The 22829-nt window shown below is 40.1% G+C and overlaps 2 protein-coding genes across 46 annotated transcripts in view; one reads left to right on the top strand and one right to left on the bottom strand.

The window, feature by feature from the left end:
• The window catches only part of CACNA1C (calcium voltage-gated channel subunit alpha1 C), a 475965-nt gene that overhangs the window by 449251 nt on the left and 3885 nt on the right, over positions 1 to 22829 (bottom strand). The window lies entirely within an intron of this gene.
• Positions 12569 to 22829, top strand: part of DCP1B (decapping mRNA 1B) — a 44113-nt gene continuing 33852 nt past the window's right edge. The window contains exons 1-3 of the mRNA XM_068661011.1: positions 12569 to 12798; positions 13397 to 13437; positions 15765 to 15892. Coding sequence (XP_068517112.1) covers positions 12646 to 12798; positions 13397 to 13437; positions 15765 to 15892 — 322 coding nt within the window. The 5' untranslated portion in view covers positions 12569 to 12645. The remainder of the gene's footprint in view (positions 12799 to 13396; positions 13438 to 15764; positions 15893 to 22829) is intronic.

Here is a 22829-nt window from a genome sequence, read left to right on the forward strand (position 1 = left end):
TCTCTCTTCCTCAGATTAGAAAAATAATGATCAGAAAAATAGATTTTTCAGCAAAGTAACATACATCCTAAAAATCTTAGGAGACACCTAAGGATGATTTGGAAAAAACAGCATCCCCACAAATTCCAATAATTCACTAACATCTCAGTGAGGGAAGTTGTATACTTGCAATAAAGCTCATTTTTTCTGTGAAATATTGCCTTTCTGAATCGTGAAAATATCTTGGAAGTTTTCCTTGTTAATTTAACACCAGCAGAAAAATGTCCAGACAGATAATGTTTTAAGTCTCTTAGGAGGTATTTCACCAACATAGGCAAATCCGTGTCTACAGAGAGGTTAACGAACTTCACCAAGCTACAAGGAATGAAGAAGCACATAAGAAATAAAAGGTGGAAGTGATTATAAATGAATAATGGCACTGATCATTGTAATAAGAGAGAAAAGCAAAAGGTAAACAGTATCAAGTTTTGTTTTCTAAAAAAAATATATTTCTAAAAGATGCAGGTCTATGGCCAAAATACATTAAAGATTCTCTCCATACAGTTTTTTCTCTGATAACTTTACCATACAGTCATTGGATTCCAATCAAAGAAAGAGCACCATATGCATCCTCTATTAGGGAACACCCAGAACTATTTTTAAGTTACTGTGTGTTGACAAATGCTTTTCCAGACCAAAAAAAAGCATCACAGGTGTTCATGGGCTTGTACTAACCAGCCAAAATGTTAGAAGTTAAGTATCCTAAACTACTTGTAGATACACTGGCAAGGCTCCTGGGCAGGCCATAAACAGCACTACCTAGAAAGGAACATTAGGGAGAAAAAAAAAAAAAAACAACATAGGTTCTTGTCACTAAGCAAGATATTGCAACTGTAAGAGGCCTAATTCAAAACTTTCTGAAGTCAAAGCCACATTTACTTCAGTGGCTAATGCAGAAGCCCTAAACAGATAGTAAACTACCAAGTTTTTCTGGAGATCCTTTGAGAAGGAACCACTGCAAGTTCACAGGTTAACAGGGAAGAAAGGGAAAATTGTTTCATCTCCAACCTCCAAGCTATCTTGCCTCTTCGCTCATATTGACCAATTGTGTCTCTTTTCCTACTTTAAAAAAAAAATAATAATAAAATGAATGTAATATTTCTGCATCTCACTGAGAATCTTTGTGAAATTATTTTAGATCTTGTAGTAAAAGAACTAAAATCCATACTCGTACTTTGGTAATACCTTAGATGAGTGCATAAAAGCGTCTCCCTATAATTTGATTCTCATTCAAAAATAAGCCAATTCTACACAACAAAAGTAGAAGGCAACACTACCTTAAGACACTCATTTTAGATTTTGATAGCAAAGTTTTAAACGTCTGGATTTAAATTTCTCAGGTTGAATTTATTCTGCAAGTTTCTAGGGTAGAAAAAAAAAATCAGTCATTTCTAAGGGAAGGCTGAAAAGTGCTTTTTCCTGCAACGTTCAAAAATTCATATACTAGAAACTCCCAGCAAGAATGGGTAATATATGCTTCAGAGCTAGAACTTCCAATCTAACAAGCAGAATAGCCCAGATTTCAAGGCCTTCAGTCATATATACAACTTATTTTTTAATATAATTTTAATTTGACAAGAGTCGTTGTTTCCGTATGCTCAGGATGAAAGAAGAGCAATATATGGGGCATACATCCTAGACCAAGAGTCACTGACCTAAGATGCTAGCCTAAAACAGCAGCAGATCTCTACCATTCCTCCGCTCAAAAGAGAATAACTCAAATTCTGCACAGGTGCTATCCCTGTTTTCTCTTTAGGACTGACAAAACAGAGTAATCACCTACACTTATTACCAGTTACTCCTGTTTTCCAAATGGCAAAATAGGTGCTATGAATAGAAGTGTTTCAGCTGTTTTAATAAACTATGCTTCAATAGCCTTCCATACATTTTAATTTAGGGGTGGTGAAAGCATGCATGTTTTAGGAGATGCATACCAAGAAAATTACATCCAAAAGACTCTATGAAAGAAACAAGAATTAAGCCTGGCTGAGTAACCTTGTAATTCTGTTTCCATGGAGTTATGTCTTACAATATTTAAATTATGTTCAAGTACTACTTTCTGACAGGGCCAGAGGAATCCCTTTCTTCTGTGATACTGATTTATCTTCTCTGCCTTTAGAACCAAAGGACTGAGCAAAAAGGTCATATTTCCAGCAAAATCTCTGCCCGTACGTAAAAGATGCATCTCCACACAGAACCAAGGTAGTGTTAGTATAGCTCCAGGCAGGCATCACATCACAGTCTCTGTTGATGGATGACCAGGCAAAAGCAGTCTGTATCCAATTATTTTTAACTATGACATGGTTGTTTGGAGATAGCCACCCTAGCCTCTGATACTGCAAATCAAAATGTCATCCTTCTCCATAACCAAGATCTTCGTGATCCTCTAATGAAACTGAGTAACAACAGTGAATTCTCCATCAAGCTTAGTGTGACAAAGACCTTTCTTGCCTTTATATTTCTAGCAGATGAAGGTTTCTCACTTTGGAATGGCATCATGATGGACAAGTTCATTAAACATTGAAAAAAATTGGAATGCAGGGTTTGGGAGACAGAACTCAACTTACACAGTCATCCTGAAAATGTGACTTGTCATTTGCAGATTATCAGCTGTTCTTCTGGGACATTAAATATCTCTATGAGCCTAGGCCTTTATGACCTAATTAATTCAGTCATATTTTTCAGTAATCTGCTGTTTTCCTTGTCCTTTGGTAGGATAAGAAAACGTCCTACTTTTCAACAGTACCCTCATGAATGTCCTATCTTCAAAGAGGGATAAAAAATAAAAATGGAAATACTTCCAATTGTGAATGTGTATATAGATGATGTACAGTAGTAATACAGTGAATACTGTTTTACTTCTATAACTTGATATACTTTTAGTGTTTTTAACATTAAAATGAGTATATTTCAGTTATAGTGTTGAATATCTGGAAATTTAGTATTCAGCACAAGAAAAAGCATTACAAGATTGATATGACTGTGCTAAGTATGCACTTTGTAAATTTAAGAAGCTTTTTTTCCTGAAGCTTTACATACTTTTAAACATGTGCTAGTCTGCACTATAGCATGTCCTAATTTTTATCTGTAAGTATATAATACATATGTGTATAGTTGACATTTTTCCCCACAGAACAACTTTCTAGAGTTCAGGGAGACTCAAACTTAATTTTTCAACTCAAAATATCAAATCCCTTCTTCATTTGCTTTTCTTTGCTTTGTTTACAATGAACAAGCAAAGCAAACTGATCGTTTTCATAATGCATTCCTTTTTCCTCATACAACGCATGAAAAAATATCTTGAAAAGCACACAAATATTTGCATAAGAACTAGCACATGGCCAGAGAAACATTTCTAATCTAGTTGAAAGAAGGTTACTAACTACTCTGAACAGATGTGTATAATAGGATATTTATATAGTTGTACAACATTTGCTAGAATGAAAAAAAATATCTTAGTGTTTGATTCCTTGGGCCTTTCTCTCTTCTCTAAGGCCCATATCCTCAATGGGATGCTGGGCCTGCACTCCAGAAAGTCACCTTTTGGATGGCTCCTTGTAGGCCACTTGCCTGGAATAATGCCCACTGATACACGACTCAAAAGCAGGTGCTAAGTTACTTCTTCGTTGGGTAACTCAGCCGTTGACATGAGCAGTAAAGTCAGTTCACTTCCACAGAACTAACAGCAATACCTGATCTTATTAGCCTTTTTACTCTCCTGAGGATCTTTATGTAATGCTGCATTAGTAGCCTTTACTAAATTAGAAAACCAAAAGGGAAGATAAATCAATATGAATGTACATTTGCTGATATCGATTTTTCCCCTCATAGCCAGCATGGGAATATTGTGGCTCCTATTAATATAAAGAGTGGGAGAACTTTAAACAGTTCGGTCTGGCTAATTACCCAGTAGCTTCACAGACTTATTCAAACTTCTTTAATCTGTAATTTGGAGCTATACATTTCATGAAATGAAAGCCTTCTCATGAATAATCACATGAAGATCCTGACGACAATTTCCTGATGCAGATTATCAATGAGATGACTAGGACAAGCATTCAGCCTCATGAAAAACAATGAATACTCATGAAAGAACGAAGGTTGAGGACAGTCTGGGCTGCAGCAAAAATTATATTCCGCAGTCTGAAATCCTCAATGAGTAAGCAAGGGACGCAGTGGAATCACAGCTCTGGATCTCAGAAGAAATTTCAGCTTGCTTACCAATCTGATGGGCAGGATCCTGCAGGCAACTGTCTTGTAAGGCAAAGTGGCCCAGGCCAGGTGTTTGGTGCTCATGGGCAACCTCTTCAGTGCACAGGAACACACCATAGGCAGAAATTGAGCAAGTGTGGCAGAAAGCTAGCATGGATGAACAAGGGAACCATGACTCTGCTCAAATGAGGAAGGGGGAAAAACAGGAAGCATGCAGAAAGTAGAAGCATGGAAGCACAGAAGGTAGAGGCACAGGAATAGGGTGTACAAGAGGAATATACGGTCATTGCTCAAGAATTCAAGGATGAAGTCAGGAAAGCCAATGCTTAAAGGCAGCTGGAAACAGTGGGAGAGGTGAAGGGCAAGAAGACTTCTATAAGCAAAGTGGAGGCCAAAGGAGCACTAATAAAAATATGGACCTACAGCTCAGCACAGCAGGGAAACTAGTAGCACATTTCCCTAAGGCACTGAAATCGAGGCCAATAATGTGTAACACATTTATTAAGAATTAGGTTTATCAGAGAGTGCACTGTCAGCTACGTTGTGGAGGATGCCAAACTGGGGGAGCAGTCTGTGCTGGAAGGCAGAGCTGCTGTTCAGAAGCACTGCATCAGGCTGGAGAAACCGGCTGACAGGAACCACGTGAGCCACAGCTCAGCAGTGGCAAATGCAAAATCCTGCCTCTGGGATGGAACAAGAGCCCAGGAAGCAGTTCTGCAGGAAAAGACCAGAAGATCCTGGTAGACAACAAGGTGAACGTAGGCAAGCAGCAGGACCTTGCTGTGAAGAAGGCCAACCATATCCTGGACCATATTAGCATGAGTGTTGCCATCAGGTCACAGGGAAGCTTTTCTAAGAGACAACGGAAGAGTTGTCTCAGTTCATCTCAGAACAGAGATGATACTCCTCAGCACCTTAGGACACCTGAGAATCAATGAAACCACAAACTTAACGCAATTATAATTCTAACATAGCAAGAAGGATTTGCAACGTGAAAAGAGAAACCCATAAGTCAACCCATCTTACATAGTTACATTAAATGAAGTTGGAGTCATCATTTGTGGACTTAATGAATATATTTAAGTCCTAGAAGGAACCAAACTTGAGAAAATCTTTGTATCATCACTTGATGTGCTTTAAGGACAGGTAAAATTAACACCCCTATCCCCACGCCTTTTTTTGATTAAAAACAGGAATTATAGTAATTAAAACTCAGACAAACAACTTGGTTTATATATTTTTGCAAAAAGTAATAACCAGGATATGATGTTAAACATAGCATCTTTCACCTTTTTCTCCCTTTACATCCTTAATCACATTTCAAATTCCAGTCTAAATTGATACACAGCTACTTTTAGGACATAATAGAACTGCTATTTATCAGTTGGAATTAATGACCCTATGACATTTGAAAAATGCAGAACTGTCTCCTGGCATCGTGCAGGGGGCTTCTACATCTTGTGGCTAGTGTTGCCAAGTAGCAGGAAGGACAGAGAGGCCTTCTAGCAGGTTTTATCCTTTGACATGCTCCCCCAGTCATCACTACAACATTTCTCTCAATGATCCAACTCCTCCTACAATTATGTCTCCTCCTCAAGCCAGCAGAGAAAATGCCTGTTCTGTATCCCTCAGAAACTACTCAGAGACAAAGAGACAGAAACATACGTGATGCGATAGCTGTCTCCTGGTTGCTCAGCTCAGAGCGAGGAGACTCTCCATACATCCTGTTCTGTAACAGCAACAGCTTCCAACTAGGTCATATCACAAGCAGTGATTAAAGTGACCTAAAAAATGGTCATGGCAGAAGGGCAGCTTCCAGCAGTGCCAACACGTTGTTTACCCATCCTTGTGCTCAGCATTTCATTCCATCTAGACCCCAAAACCCTCTTACTCTACTCAGCGTTAAACCTACCTTTTTTTTTTTATTATTTTTAACCCAACATCTTCACCAACTCCATTCTTTGCATTTCCTTCCTCATTTGTCTCCCCCTGCCACAAGCCTCCTGCACTGTTGCCCCCACACTAGTCCTGCTGTCCACTCCACCTCAGCTCTACCTCTAATCCTGCTCTCTCCTTTACAATCCAGTTTGCTAATCTGTCTCATACGCTTCCTCCCCCTCCCTCCCACCCCCTCATTTTTCCTTTCCCCTCTTATTTTGTGCTGAGGACTAAGATTCTTTCAGACTCAGGAACAAATGTTCTGGTTTTTCCATCAAAAGAGGAAGAAAAATCCTATTAATCAGAACAAGGACCAAATGTGTTTTCTAATGGTCTAACAGGTGTTTAACATCTTTGTTAATGACCTGCATAATGGGGCAAAGTGCACCTCCAGATGTCAAAATTGTGAGGAGCAGCTGAGGAGAAGAAGGCCTTGTTGCCACCCAGAGGGACCTCAACAGGCTGGAGAAGTGGGCCGACAAAAGCTCATTGAGTCCCACGAGGAGAAGCGCAGAGCCCTGCCCCTGGGGAGGAACAGCCCCAGGCACCAGGACGTGCTGGGGGTTGCCCAGCTTGAAAGCTGGTCACGGGACAATCTCCCTTACGATGCAAGGCTGAGAGTTAGGAGAGAGGAGAAGTCTAACAAAGGTGTCCTCAGTCTCTCTTGGACTTATTAGGTTTACTACAATTTAAGTGATGCAGCAATTCCTGTATACACCACCAAGCAAATTCAACTGAATGCTGTAGGATTAATTTGGGATGATAATAAAATCAATACATTTGCACAAACCAGCAGGAAAAAATAAGAGGAAGAAATAAACCCGGTCTTGCTACTCCTATGGAAGTTTTCTGTTGAGAAATCTCTAGTTCACATTTCTGCCACGCAAGGTAATATGCCTCTAAATTCAATCTGACAGAAGACATAGCACAGCGTCACTAGAAAATGACAAAACCAGATTGTAGAAGAAGGACTGCCAAACACCTTCACAGCTCTCAGAATTCACCAGGGGAAACAAATTCACACAAGTGTAATAAGCCCAGACTCAGATACCCACTGGAGTTTTGTGGCACTAATACCTTTAGTTTCCACTTCAAAAAATCTCATTCAAAGTGCTTAAATCTTCTATTGGATGCCTGCTGGAAGCTACCTTCACCCAGATCCATCCCTCCTAAAAAACTGGATAGATTGCATTCATTGTTTCCAAGAGAAACACTTCAAACGTTACCAGGTTTTATTATCTGGTATAGTTACACAGATGTGAATCCCTTTTTCTACACAGGCCTTTCTTCCCATATCCACAACCCCAGATCAACACAAATAACAATCAAAATGAAAAAATAAAACCACAGTGAAACATTCTTAACTTTAAGAGGCAAGTAGCTGCATTTAAAGCATAGAGGTAATTGTAGATCTTGCCTAATGAAAGAAAAAAAAAAATTTCAATTTGAAAGGAAGCCTACTTTAAAACATCTCATTTACGTATGCAAGCCAAATAAAAGTGATCACCCAAACGGTTAGACAAAAGTAGAAAAATCACACTGTTATAGGTTAGGTGATCTCATATTATGAAACATGTACAATAGGTATTAAGCCTAATTTTAAATACAGAAAATACATTTAGGGAACATTTACAATCTCTTACCACCTGCAGGAGCAGATCTTTAGTAGCATCAGTACCACAAGCAGCTACCAAATCCACAGAAATCTATGAGGGATACTCAAAGCAGAAAACTTATCTTACTGCTCAATATTTTAGCTTTAAGGATCCATGATTATAAAACCATTTGTATTGGCTTCTAGAGAGCTAGAACAGATTTGTTATAATACTGACTATCTTCATTCACCCATACTACTTCTAAAAAAAAGCAACAAAATCCTTTATTGGAATTCTTAATAAGCACCAACATTCTTCATTAACATGAAAAATATATAAACATTTCTGCCAGTCAACAATACAATAATATAATTTTCCCTCCATGAAGTAATACTGCAACAGCTCCGTGTATAGCAGTTGTTGCTACTAGATATATATGTATGTAGCAGCATATATACTATACTACTATAAACGTGTAATAGCAATTCAGAGCTTCTGTTTTCAACAGTTAACTCAAAAAAGCTGATTTGAATGCACAGCACACTTTCACAAAAAGATACTTGGGTATTAAGGACACATTCCCCTTCTCATAGACTTGCTGACCAGCCCCAGTACTCCTTCAGGCTTACTACCAGCTTCCTAACAGCAGCAACACAAGCATATCCTTGTGCTGCCTCCATTTCTTTAATATGGCAAGAGCTCCTATGCCAGGTGAGGTGTAAAAATGAGGTCTTGGCTTAATGTAATTACCTAATGGAACTTTTCATATTAGGAATTAATTAAATGACACCATCTTCTCTGTAGCTGGTTGGAAAATAACCCTTTTAGAGCTACAGGTGTCTGATTCTGCCAAACTAAATGGTGATTACCACAAAGATGTGGTTGGAAAGGTATTTTCTTAGGTAAGATATAAATACTGTTACAACTTATTAACCTATGGGGTGTAATAGGTGTGCTTTATCCTCATTGGTATTTTGGTCAATCAACAGTGTAAAGAATGAAGTTGATAGATCAAATCAGATTATCAGGACAGCAATAAGATAACAGAATAATTTAGCAAAATAATAACGTAGTCAAAGAAATAAACAGGCTTTTTGGTAAAAACATAGTTTCATAGAAAAAAGAAGCCAACCTTCTACTGAAAATCGTAGTAAGTGATAGGTAATTATTTCATGCACAGTATGTATAATATCAAAACTTCAAAACCAACAATGCCAAAGAATATGATCCCATTTTTCTGTAGACTAACATTTTGCAGAAAATTTCAAGATGGTCTCATAAACTTCACCAGGGATCAATCTTACAAACACAGATGTGCATGCTAATAGCTTACATGTGCCGGGGTTTATTTGGGGGCAGAGGGAGAGTTGTTTTGAATCTGAATGAAAGTAACCAGATTTAGTTTTAATCTAGAGATGGATTTTTTGAATAACTGCACCAGATGAAACTACGTAGTCACACCCTATGCTCATTAAGGAACTTTTAGGAAGTAATATGTTGCTAACAAAAAGACTCAAATTGCTTTAACCATTTAGGTTTGGAGTTAAGAAGTGGTCTAAAAATACAACCAAAAATTTCAACCCTTGAGCATGAGGGGAGCGTTCAAGAGCTAGCTTCTGAGAACCTGTAATATATGCCGGGTAAAAAGACCGTACCTTTCTATTGTGCCTGGGAAGAGGTGCAGACAGCCTCCAGCGTGAACCACAGGGACACTGGTTTCGAGGTGTGAGGGGTACTGGGCTGCAGAGCTGCGAGCACGTCCCCAGCAGTATGTGGAGCATGGGTGAGCAAGCGCTGTGGGATCAGCCTGTGTCCACAAGAGCCACCTGCTTTTCCCAGCAAAACAGCATGCTGTAAAGCACCTTATGAAGAAGATCCACTGGAAGATCCTCAGGTGGTCCTTGATGCTGAAGAGGAGCCTACCAACGCTGCCTCTAGCACCCTTCTCACCAGCAGGGGGGCAGCAGGGTTGCTGCCAGACAGTGAGAAAAAATTACAGCAGCCTTGGGGAAGGAATAAAAAGGAAAAGGCAACTACTGTGCAATAACAAATCCAAGGGGGCTAGAGATGAGGAAGTGGAGCAAATGAGGTGCTCAACAGTACATTTTCTCAAGTGTGTCCTGCTGTTTATTTTAAAAATTGCTGCTCAGAGGAAGGCCTGAATGTGATCAGACAGGAAAGCGGTCAGTCGAGGCTGTGATCACAGCAGCAGCATGAAGGCTTGTTTTTCAATCAGTTCACTTCCCCGGTCTGACTGGTTCACGCTGTGGCCACAAACACGCTCAAGCCAGTACCACACGGAGGTGCCAGAATAGCAGGAATGAATGGCTGGGACCTGGGACAGGGGTGGTGTATGCCCAGCAGTGCCACCAAAGATAGTCGTGGGAAATCACACCCTCAATGTCGGTAGTTCGCTGTAGGAAGCAAGCCTTAGTGCTTACAGTTGCATAGATTCTTAAGCAAAGGCTTAAAGTCTATTTGAAAAATCATTGTAAAAAGGTTTGACCTAAACATATTAATGTTTATCCTTAAAAGAGACCTTAAGAACAGCATGCTGTGTGGATTTTGCCTTAAAAATTGTTTGGATATTACCTACGCAAAAGCCCTTTTATACCGTGGCAAAATCAAAGTTTTTTGTTTGTTTGTTTTAACTGAGTACTATCCAGGTGGGTGGGAAACAAAAATGTGACACTCTAATTATATACTTCATGAAATTATGACATTTTCAAAGCTAGAAAATGACTTTGTTTCATAAACAAGTTACAGCAAAATCATTCTAACTTGATTTGATAGTTATTATGGACTACTGAATTACTGACTGTAAGCAAATGACTACAGCTTAAAGAATCAACCTTTTCAACCTGTGACATTTTTGCTAAAAAGTCCTTAGCTTTAGATGCAGTGAGAATTCACAATCTTTCTCTATTTAACAAGATTTTGTTTCATTTGAACATGTTTAAGTCCCCTATCAAGTGATACCATAACGCATGCCAGAACTAATGGTTTTATTATTTACCTTTACTTCAGGCAAAATAAAAGGAGCAATTATGGCTCATTTACACAGTAAAGCAGTTGGAACCAGTAGAAGGGACCACACGGTGCAACAAAATACACAAAGGCATGATCAGAAGCTTGACAGGTTTGCTGACTAAAAACACGGGGCTGGGGAGCTGTCTGCCCAGCTATGTCAGAAAGTAATCCAGGTGGAAGGCAGTACCAAAGAAGCCACAAGCTGGATACTGGAAACAGCTAAAATTTTTGTCAGGCTTACTTCAAGATATTTAACTTCACAGGTGTTTGCTTGTCTTGCTTTGTTTTATCCCCAGAGATCAAGGAAACAGAACCATCTGCAATCTTTGTATGTCAAGAGAAGGGCACAGGAGATGCACTTGACCCAGTCAGGCTCTCTTGCTCACATGAAGAGGAATGTGGTTATGAGTGCCTGGAAACTGGTAACAGAAGACTATTTAATAAGAAAAAAAATAAAATAAAAATTTGCATCTGTACACTACTTGATCAATGTGAATTATCTTCCCCACTTACGTATTTTTCTCTTTTTGCCATCCTACCCTGTCCATTTCCAGACCAAGGACAACAGTTTCCCTTGTCTACCATAAGCCTATGTATTTTCATTGTACAGGATAAGCCAGCTGGAGCTTTGCAATGGAACTGTGAGAGACTTTTTCTTGCCAGAAGTATACCAAACCCACCTAAAAACTTCCAAACTCCAAAGCTGTGTTTCATTAGAGGCCCAGCTGAAACAACGTGGCTTTAGAAAAGGCAAGCTAGGAGTGAGAATTATTATAAGAGGGTATGTTAGGAGTTTTCTTCCACTATATACTTGTAGGGCGAGCTGTAGGTCCTTTTTCTTATGAAGACAATTTTCAGCAGCCTTTTGGGCTGCAGCAAAACCTCTGCATTCTCTCCTGGGTCCCAGAGAACAACATTTTCTCTGTGTCCTCTCTGAGAACATGTCCACTCCTGACTCCACTCAAGAGACGCGCTGTCCCTACATTATGTACTGTGAATGCCCAGCTTGCTGCCTCTCGGTTATTTTCTGTCCCCAGTTTCACACTATGGATGTGTTTACATCTGGGCTGGCCCAGTTGCTCTTGGAGCTGATGCCGGGGCTCACTTGCTGTATCCCACAACCTCCATCTGGCCTGGAGTGCAAAAGTGCCCTTTTAAAAATGCTATGTAGGGGATACTGCAAACAAGCAAAACAGCATCCGTTACTGTGGCCTTTAGTACTTCAGGCTATGCCATCTCTGAGGGAAATATGTTGCCCTGCTGCTTCCACATACACTTGGTGGTAACTCCTTCCGTAAGTGCTACATGGGTCGTGTGGTGAAATAGTATTTGCTGTCACACTGGGTTCAGGCTGGACTCTTAAGCAAGTCCTTTATGTATAAATGTACATATCAAGTGTATCTGCATGCCACACGAAGCTGATATACCCGCTGTAAACTCTTGGCATCGATAGACTGATGGTAAATGTGTACGTGTGACAGGAAAATATGGTGCCTAGACCCGTGGTCTTGTCCATCTGTTCCTCTGCAGCTTGTGCAGCTCCGTGCCGGGGCACACTTGTTTACGCTTCCCTGTGCTTGTGTTACATGTATATGTGTGTAAATACATATATTTATTAAAAGGTGTTCCCCCCACAGGCTAACGCTGTGCCCCTCACGTCGAATCGAGGCGCTCGGCGCTCGATTGCGGCGGGGCGGGGCGGGAGGAGGAGGAAGAGGAGGAGGAGGAGGAGGAGGAGGGCGAAGGCAGCTCCGCTCCGCTCCGCTCCCTCCCCTCGGCGCTGGATTAGCTGCGCCTCCCAGCAACCCTGTGTTGTTGTCAGGGGGTTAAGATGGCGGCGGCGGTGTCCGGGGCCGCCCTGCTGGGCAAGGGGCTGGACATCAGCCTGGCGGCGCTGCGGCAGCACGACCCCTACATCAGCAGCATCGTGGACGTGGCCAGCCAGGTGGCGCTCTACACCTTCGGGCACCGCGCCAACGAGTGGGTACGTCGGGGGACAGCCCCCCCCCCCCCCGGACCCCAAACCCCGGGGGGCGAGGGGCGGGGCGAGGGGAGGCCACGCCCACTATGGGGGAGGCCCCGCCCCTCTCGCAGCCATGGGGGGGTGAGGGGGTGGCCGCCATGTTGGGGTGTGAGGGGTCCGTGAGGGACCCCGGGGTGCCCCAGGGGGCTGTGTGTGTGTGTTAAAAGCCCTGCTGATGGGGAATGGTGCTGGGGGTCTGCATGGGTGCCTCCAGGGGTGGTTGGCACCTGTTGGTGCTGGGTGCTGGCTGCCACACACGTGCTGTGCCCTCAGCTGGCTGCTCCTGGGGGCTGGCAGCAGAGCAGCCCCACTGTTCAATCATACATCGTCCAGCCTGTATCCCATCCACACCTCCTACATCGTTCTGTCCACAACTCCTCACAAAACTGGCCCCACAAACCCTGCTCGCTCGCCACCATCCCATGGAGCTGTGGGGCTTGTTTCATGGCTTTGCTGGGAAGTGTGGTGCTCTCAGAGTTGGTAAAAGAAAGGAAAAAAAGGGGCTTGCTTGGGTTTGGCAAACCCTGTCTTCAACTTCTTTTGATGTCTTTTTGTTCAGGAGAAGACAGATGTGGAGGGGACGCTGTTTGTTTACACAAGGTGAGAGCGCTGTGTTTTAACATTTGAAAGTGATCTGTGGATGTGGAAAAGCTAGCTGGCTGAGTGAAGGAAAATGCTCTGAATCAGCTCATACTCAAAGGTGAAAAGAAACTGATGCTGGCAAATGCAGGGAAGAAAACACAGGGAAGTAGGCATCACCATTTATGTGGATAAGACTAAATCTTGATATGGGTGAACCGTAGGAATCTGCACAGCTGTCTTAAATAGAACGCGACATTTGCAGTTTTAAGGAGTCCAAACAAAAAACAAAGAGTGAAATAAATAATGATACTCCTTAAAGTAAAAGAATAGTAGAATTTCTGAAGTATTGTGCTCCATAGTTAGGAGTTCACATTTCTTGTCTCCCATTACTACTTTTTTGCGCGTATTTCATCCAGCATGCAGTTTTCTTCAATGCTCGCTTTTTGCATCAGGTCTGGCTATATCTTTTCAGAGCTTTTATTTGATCATTTACTCTGCCATTTAGCTCTGTTGAAAAGCATGCCCTACGTTGGGGTATGTGCCCAGCCAAGGTAGTGCCCTAGCATTTCCGTGTCACTGAAGTTAAAACCAGAAAAAGACTTGATGAGCAGATCATGCAGTAGCTGCTCGGATGGGACACTGAAGCAGAAATTTTCTCCTTCAACGTTCGTGCTTTTGAGGATCCAGTGGGAGAACTGAGAAAGCAGAAGATTGTTTGCAGTGGCCAAGAGGCGTGTGTGAAGTGAAGTGACAAATGGACAGGGAGGCCCAAGAGACTGTGAGCTTCGTGTGAAGTAGGAAAGCCAGTTTTAATATTTTTGACCTCTTTTGTGCCAGCAGTTGAAATAATAATGAATAACTTTTCTAAGCTTCCCTTAGGTAAACGGAAAAGAATGAAAAGGTGAGATAAGATGCTGTTATAATTACCACTACAAAATTAAAGAACTGGCCCCTGGCTGCGCTAGCAGTAGGCAGAGGTAGCTGGTTCTGTGCTGCAAAATAGAGGTAGTATTTCTCTGGTATGTTGGATTTAAAACTCCAGAAGTGACAGCATGTAACCTGGCACTTGTAGTATCTGCGATCTTTTATCGTTATTCTTGTTGGTTGAGGAAGTTTCCATTTACAGGCAGAGATAGCTACCCTTCCTGCCATGTAGGCGACTACAGAACAGGTTGTGAGCTGTGAGCAACATTACACAGGGCCCTCCCCATCAGTTTTAACTTTATGTCCTGTGGCTTTGAACAATGTCATAAAATCATGTGGAGAAAAAAAACATTGCTAACAGACTGCAGGTTGGAGTCTACTGGTGGTTTTGTCACTTCTTATTACTGTTACGACAATGTAAAGTAATGCTGCCCTTTCACTGGAGTTGATTTTATCACAAATTGCAAATTCTGAGGAAGAGTCAAAAATCAGACTTCCCACTGAGTTAATACCAGTGGAAATGGACTGGTGTTTTTTTCTTTTTTTTAAGTCCTGAGTGTTGCAGACAAGGATTCTTGTTAAGGGTTCCACTTGTGTTTAATTTCATGTTGCCTCCTACCCTCTAATGTAGGTCCCTGTGTTTTGGATTTTGTAGAGATGTCCACCAACAGGCAATTAGCAGAGATGGCAACGTTACCAAAATTTTAACTATCATCATTTTCTTTATTGCCATAACATTGTTTGAAAGTAATGTTTCCTGTCTGGGTGGTGATAGGGTTAACAGCTCACATTAATAAAAATCATCTAACTGTCTTGAAGTGTAACCCCCCATGAACAAGCATAATGATGTGCATACTTATGTAAGTCCCAAACAGGATTTTCAATACCGTTCTCAATTGTTAGCTGAACATTAAAAGTAATAAAATACTGTGCTCTTTGCCCGTGACCGAATCTTACTAATTGCTGTTTTCTACTCTAGCAGGAAACTATCAAGTAGATGGTGGTTGGAAAACGTGGTGCCAGTGATCTGGAATTAAGTGGCACTTAGTTACATCTTGCCTGTTCAGAAGTTTTGTAGGCCTTATAGCTTGAAACAAAAACTGGACAGGCATATATGATTAATGCTATGACTAAAGTATTGCACCTCAAATGGTAGTGTCACAGTTGCTGCATGCTCTCTGCAGCTATTGTGAGACCAGTGGTGCTTCTGTCGTTTCTCAAGTAGAATATAAGGTTTTGAAAAAAATAAAAAGGATTGTATGAAAGACTATGAAGCTCAATAGTACTTTCCTTGGCAACAGAATTAGATTTTTATAGTATCTCTGAGAAAAGAAAAATAATTTTGGAGAACTATGCAACGACAAAAAAAAGTATTCTTTTTTTTCCTTGACTTGATGTGATTTCTACTTGATAATTTTCAGATCAGCTTCTCCAAGGCATGGCTTCACAATTATGAACAGGCTGAGCATGGAAAATCGAACAGAACCAATTACTAAAGACCTTGATTTCCAGCTGCAGGACCCTTTTCTACTTTACAGAAATGCCAGATGTAAGTGTGTGATATGTTGGGCTAAATGCTAAAGAGGTGAGCTCTTCTTCAGAGTCTATTCATGGTTAAAGTAGTACAAATGATGAGACTGCAGATTTCAAGGGCTGAAACTAGCTGCTTAAACAGTTGCAATTGAAAGAATACATCCTCTTTGACATGCTGAAAAAGAGTTGTTCAATGCTACCTGAAATATCACTATTCAAAAGAAAGTGTTAGAATGCGTTCAGCAGTAATCTCATCACTTAACTGGTTAATAGTGGACTTTTATGGCCGTGTATACATGGTGGGTATAGAGGCTCGGAGATAACTGCGTGTTCTGAATATACCCTGCTCACTGCTGGGAAGTCTCGTCACAAAGCAAATCCAACAAAGGGTAGAATAATACTTGTGATCTCAGTGTTTGTTCTGCATAAAGTTAAACAAATGCAGCTAATTCAAACCCTGCTCTGTTCTTCAGCTCTGGTATGCTGTCCTTACAGCAGACTGGAAGGTGTGTAACTTCTCAACTATTACGGGAAACTCCAACGCCATAGTGTTGAGCCTAATTTAAACCCTGATGAGAGATGAAGATACTAGTTTGAGCTCTGTCTTTGTCCTCTATCTGAGAATTAGCATGCATCAGGCAAACTCAGACATGAGTGGAAGACATGACAGCTGTACTTTTCATGCAGATAAGCACACAGACCATTACAACGTGCAATTATGTAAGAATGAACATTTATAAATACGCAGTTTTATATCAAGTAGAGCTTTAGTATGATCTGTACTTTGTACTTGATGCATAAAAGTTGATTGCAAAAATTCTTTATGTATACCGTGTTGCAGAAGTGTTCCCTCTGGAAGAAGTAAAAGCAGAGGAAATTCATGGCATACAAAGCAGCACAGTTTAATAATCTGCTAGTCCTTTTTATTTTATAAACTTAATTTGGAGTTGGAAAGTTATATCAAGAGGGAATTCTGTTGCTCACACACTATGTGGTAGAAACAATAGAGATACCATTTTATATAATCTAAATGAAACTTCTATTTTTGAGAGTATTAGATAGGCTGAAAAAGAATTGAAATTCCTTCTTTGAAAATCCATAAGAAACTGAAAAGAAATACAGATCTGTCCAAACTAGCCTAGGCTAGACCAGACATTAGGATTTTTAAGTACCTTGAGACTTATTTCACTTGTCTTTTTTTTTGAAGAGTCTTTCCTATGTATATGTAATTTATTTTTACCTCATTTTGAAATTCCTTTAGGAGTTATGCATATACTAATACCTGCTTTTTGAAGTCTGATCTACTAATTTTTCATTTTTGTTGAGACAATTGGTATAAAGAGTAATTAGAAGCTGTCATAACTATACTTGACATGAAGTAAGACAGTCTTTAGTCTGAATACTACATAAACTGATTTATTTGGGAGAGGAATCTGGTGTTTGGGGGTGGGAACGTGAGCCGTTTGTTCAATAAGAGACATCAGAATTTAGATTTGCAGTGTCTCAAATACAGGTACTAACGTGCTTCTGAGCAGCAAGTCTGCGTTCAGGTAACACGTCTGGGGCTTTTGGGCCAATTGTGCAACAGCAAAATGCAAAAAGAACCATTTCTGGGTTCTTCTGTCTAGACAAAGGTTCTTTTAGGGTATGGTTTCCATCTGGCAGCTCACAGATGGATTTTCTTGAAAAATTAATTGCCTGTCCGTCTTTATGAAATTTAGGGTGGTTTGTTGGTGCCTCTTTGCATTTCTGTGCAGTAGAGTTTTATCACATCTTCCTTTGTTCATAAACACACCAAAAGGTTCCCCTTCGCCTAGAAAAAATAATACTCCCTTCTGCTAGAGACTTTGCAGATCTGTACGAGGAGGCGCTACCATAAAGAATTTGGACTGTGCATTAAAGAACAAACCCAGCAAGTGTAACAAATGAACTAGGGGAGTTAGGAGCAGGAGGATGGGAGCCAGGGAGGTCTTTGGAGCCAAGATAATGGGCTGGTTCTGGCTAGAATAGTGTTAATTTTCCTCCTAGCAGCATATATGGTGCTGCGTTTTGGATTTGTGACCGCAGCAGTGCTGATCACACAGGGATGCACCAGCTACCACTGAGCAGTGCTCTCAGCATCGAGGCCTCTTCTGTTCTTGTGCAGCCCCACCAGCAAGGTGCTGGGGGGGACACAGACAGGACAGCTGACTCCAGATGGGGTTAATTTGCTTGTATGCACAGCTTTGTTTTACCTATTAACCTTTCTTCATCCCAACCCATGAGTTTTCTCAATATTGCCCTCCTAATTTTCTCCCTGGCCTCACTGAGGGGAGCAAGCAAGTAACCCCAGCAGGCAGCTTGCACCATGCAGCTAACTCACACCACCCACACTGACAATTTGCTAGTGGCAATGTGAAAGTAACTGAATTTTTCTTTCAGTTCAGTATCTCTCAGCCACAAGGTCTAGTAGCTTTTTGGCCTTGTGGCACTCTATGCTGTGTCATAACCCTGAGTGCAGGCATGAAAAAGGGTGTTACAAGATCCTCAGCCAGTGTACTTCTTGTTTTAGAAGTCTTCAGCTGAGCCTATATGTCTGTTTTTTTCCAATGTTAGCTGTGCCATCTAATCATGGAGAAACCTATACCTGCAATTTAATTGGATAATTTAATTTTGTAAGAGAAGATTCATATCTGCTTTCCTAAAAAAATAAGTAAATTAAAAATCTACTGGTTCAGGATTTTTGTTAGTATCAGATGTGTTCCGTGTTACCCCTAAATAAGGATTTTATTTTCATGAAATATTCTTATAAATGCTTAAGTGTTATTTCTCCAATAACAGCTCCAATGAAGCTCTTGGTACTTAAAAGGAAAAACTGTTGTTTTCGTAGATTTTTGTGGAAACATCTCTGTTTTCAGAGCAAACTTGGATTAGAAACCCATAAAAGAAAATTTATTTGCCATTTCATTTGACTTTTTCAGGTTTACTGGGCCCATTGAAATAATTTACATGGTGATTTCTCCACCAAGACACAGATAACTCTTCCTTACCCTGTATTTCAAAACCTTTGCTACATAAAATAACTTCCTCAATGTTAGGGATCTGTTTCCACTAGGGTCTTATCCAAACGTGATGCTGAGTATCTATCTTAGAATGTCTATATGAGTATTTTCATTGGGTTATGCATTATTATATTTCTGTTTATCAGTCTTACAAAACTCAGCCTTTAGGCTTCTTTCTGGGGTTTTCATCCCTTTTTTTTTCTTTTTTTTTTTTTTTTTAGGCACTAATGTTGTAATACTGCTTTTATTTTCCTCTTCTAGATACTAACAACCAGTATTCAGTAATAAATGCTCATGTGGCAAAACAGTTGACAGGTTGCCAGTAATACTTAATGTAGATCTGGAAAGGAGTTACCTTTTTTTGTTTGCTTGATGTTACTTCTTTCTCTATTTTTTGTACAAATTATTAGGTATAATTATTAGGTACAACTAGTCAGGTATAACAGAACTTTCCGTGCTTTTCTAACTGGTATGGTTGCTTTCTCACATAAGAGGACTTGTATTTGTTTTTTGTGTAGTGTAAATTTCAGGGAAAGAAAAAAAAAAAAGAGCATTTGGAGGAGTAAAGACATTCTGCCCAGTGTTTTGTTTGTTCTCATATTCTGAATGTTTGCTGAAACCAGCTTTGTTTTAGTACAGCTGAATATGTGTGGCTGATTGCATTACACAAGCTAAAATAAATGTTCTTAGCAGCAAAAGATGGTACTTGCGTACCGGACAAGTCCACCAGCATCTTTTCAGGTTATATGTTATCATTTTGGAAAGATTGCTTTGCATCCAATACATAATTCCAATAGGAAAAGCTTTCCTCACCTATATACAAGAAAAGTAAAGTTTATGAATACTTATAAAAGGAATATTTGATCTTTTTCCTTTATTGTTCTTCGTATTTCTCCTATAGTTCCACATGATCTCAGTAATCTAGAATCAAAATAATGCCTAAAACCCGTTTATGCAGATACCCGTAGTCTGTTCCCTGCAGTCTGGGGCCAGATTTGGGTTCCATGCCAGTTAACGTTTGCACTGATCCCCTATTTCACAGAAAAGCTTAGTTTAGAAAATGTGTTTGTCTGGCCAGCACTAGGGTTATTTGTGTGAAAGCCAGGAGGGAAGCTCAAATTACTGAGTGCTTAACGCCAGCAGAAATCCATGGTTAATTACACCAAGAAACAAAAGGCTTATCAGTTAAATAAGGATTTCCAACGTGATCTATAAACTTCTGTAGTTAACTGCAGCTTTAGTCACTTTCTTTGTGTGAGCAAGTAAGACTACTTCTGCTTTTTTTTTTTTTTTAATCATCTGGTGATTTTAAAGATTCAAAAAATTTCCTGGGTTTATATTTGAGCAATCTTAACTACATAATTAATACTTTTTCCCTTATATTTATTCCCTTTTATTTATTGTGAAAAGCACCATTTGGAACCTGTTGTTTAAAGCTTGATGCTGGTTAATGTGAAATAGTTTGAAATAGTTCAGAAGAAATGCATAACTGTAAAACATTGGTTAAAATAACTTCAGTTTCTCCTTTAGCAATGATCAACTGTATAATAATTTACTCACAACTGTTTCCAACGGTGTATTTGCACCAGATGTATATGGATGTGTGCTGGGCCAGTTAATTTTTTCTTGAATGGATTGATTTATCGTTTCATCACCAAATACTGTTTTTCATGTTTATAGGACGTGGGGAGCTCGAGGAAAATTAAGTTGTGTATCTTAGAGCTCAGTACACCTTGTGCATTTCAGCTGACAGAAAAAAAAAATACAAGGTCCTAGCTTATAAGGAGCTAGAATGCTAATTCTCACAATGATCTGTGCCCTGCTTTTGCTAGGATAGAGTTAATTGTCCTCCCAGTAGCTGGTATGGTGCTGTGTTTGGGATTTGGGATGAGAAGAATGTTGATACCACCCTGATGTTTTAATTGTTGCAGAGCAGTGCTTACACCAAGCCAAGGACTTCTCAGCTTCTCGCTGTGCCCTGCCAGCAGGCAGGCTGGGGGTGCAGCAGGAGCTGGGAGGGGACAGACCCAGGACAGGTGACCCAAACTGGCCAAAGGGGTATTCCATGCCCTATGGGGTCATGCTGATCAATTAATATGGGGGGGGGGGGCAGCTAATCGGGCATAGGCTGGGCATTGGTCAGCGGGTGGTGAGCAATGGCATTGTACATCACTTGTTTCGTACCCGTTATTAGTACTATTATAATTATTTTTTTCCTTTCTTTTCTGACCCAATAAACTGTCTTTGTCTCAACCCACAGGCTTTCATTTCTTTCTAATTCTCTCCCCCATCCCAGAGAGGGAGCGGAGAGGGTGAGCGAACGGCTGTGTGGTGCTTAGCTGCCAGCCGGGTTAAACCACAGCAACCTGATACAGGTTAATTGGGTGCTTTTATGGTACAGGAAGTGGAGAAAGAAACTGTGTAAAAGCGCAACAAACAGTCTTTATCTGACCAGGCTCTATACCTGTTTGTGCATAGATCTTGTTTTTCATTTCTGTGCCACATGTGTAGCAAGACCTTTGATCACATCATCTCCTAAAACTGAAACCGAATGAAGCTTTCTAGCCAGATATGACACATACTGAATATGAGCTTTTGCAGAAGTTCAGGAGTTGCTACGCAAGCAGCCCAGGCGTGCCTGCTTTTGGTAAAGCTGTCTAGACACATGGTACGTGTAAAACCTCATCCTAATTTCAGTTGTCCAGTTTAACCTGCCACCCTGTGTTCGTCAGAACCCTGAATAGAGAGTATCGTTTTCCCAGATTTCTACACTGCAGAGACTTCCAGTAGGTGGGATTGGAGGGGAAGAAAAGTTTCCCAGTTGTCCCAAGAAGTAGCCTAAAGTTTGTTACGTGGTTTTTGAGTGTATTTTTTTTCCTATTTTTTCCCATAATTACTTATGTATGATTTTTTTTTCCTAATATATGTTTGGCGGCGATTGTAAAACGTTTAGGAAAAGATAATGGTGTATATTTTTCTAAAACTATTATTTTTTCACTTCTAGATTCTGTGTTACAGCATCCTAGAATACTTGCAAATAGAAAAGCTCATCTTCTTGGAGACTAATAGGGGTTCATTTCCGTTTACCCTTCTAATAATTTATTTATAGGATATAAATATATACTAAATGAATAATGCTGCAGTTCTGTAGGCATGTTGGAAGACCCATTGATTGTGCAGGTACACTAATAGTAACATTTCTCTTGTAAGGAGCATCTTAGAAAAAGTTTACATTTCAAGAGAAACAAGGTGACAGCAGTGATAGTTTGAGCAATGTATAAAAACAACGTGGCATGAAAAAGATATTTTAGATGCCAGAGTGTCTATTTTTACCCTGAAACCTGTTTTTTGGTCTATCCCACATTATATATTCTATAATTCACTATCTAAAAATCTCTTTTCTCTCAAGTGTTTTAAGAATGAAGCCAGCATTTGGTTGTTAAATTTACTTAATGTGCAAGTTTAGATTCATCATTATGCATATCGATCAATAGACAACTACTTGCTCAATTATTTTCATTGAGATGAGCAAAACAGGTATTTTGGGCTTTCTTTTTATGATGTAATACAGTTTCTGTTTGGTTTTTGGTTTTGGTAAAAATGTCAGTTTGCAATAGAGAGCTTAATTTACCAGCCTCCTACCTGCCAACATACAGTGTCTGGTTCAATCATGGGAAAAAAAGAAAGCTGAACACAGTAAATTGAAATACGTATTCAGCTGATCATCCTCCAAATGCTCATTGAACATTTTGAAACAAATACCATTAAAAGGTTTTTGATTTCATTCAATTTGTATTAGTTTCCTCTAAACCAAGTGGTCTGTTGATTTAAAAAAAAAAAAAAAAAAAAAAAAAAAAAAAAGTTTGTGGCTTTCTGTTACTGCATCGGTAAGCAAAATGCAGTGTTTTTTGT

This window comes from Anas acuta, chromosome 1, assembly GCF_963932015.1.
Source record: "Anas acuta chromosome 1, bAnaAcu1.1, whole genome shotgun sequence".
In the NCBI taxonomy this organism is placed as follows: domain Eukaryota; kingdom Metazoa; phylum Chordata; class Aves; order Anseriformes; family Anatidae; genus Anas; species Anas acuta.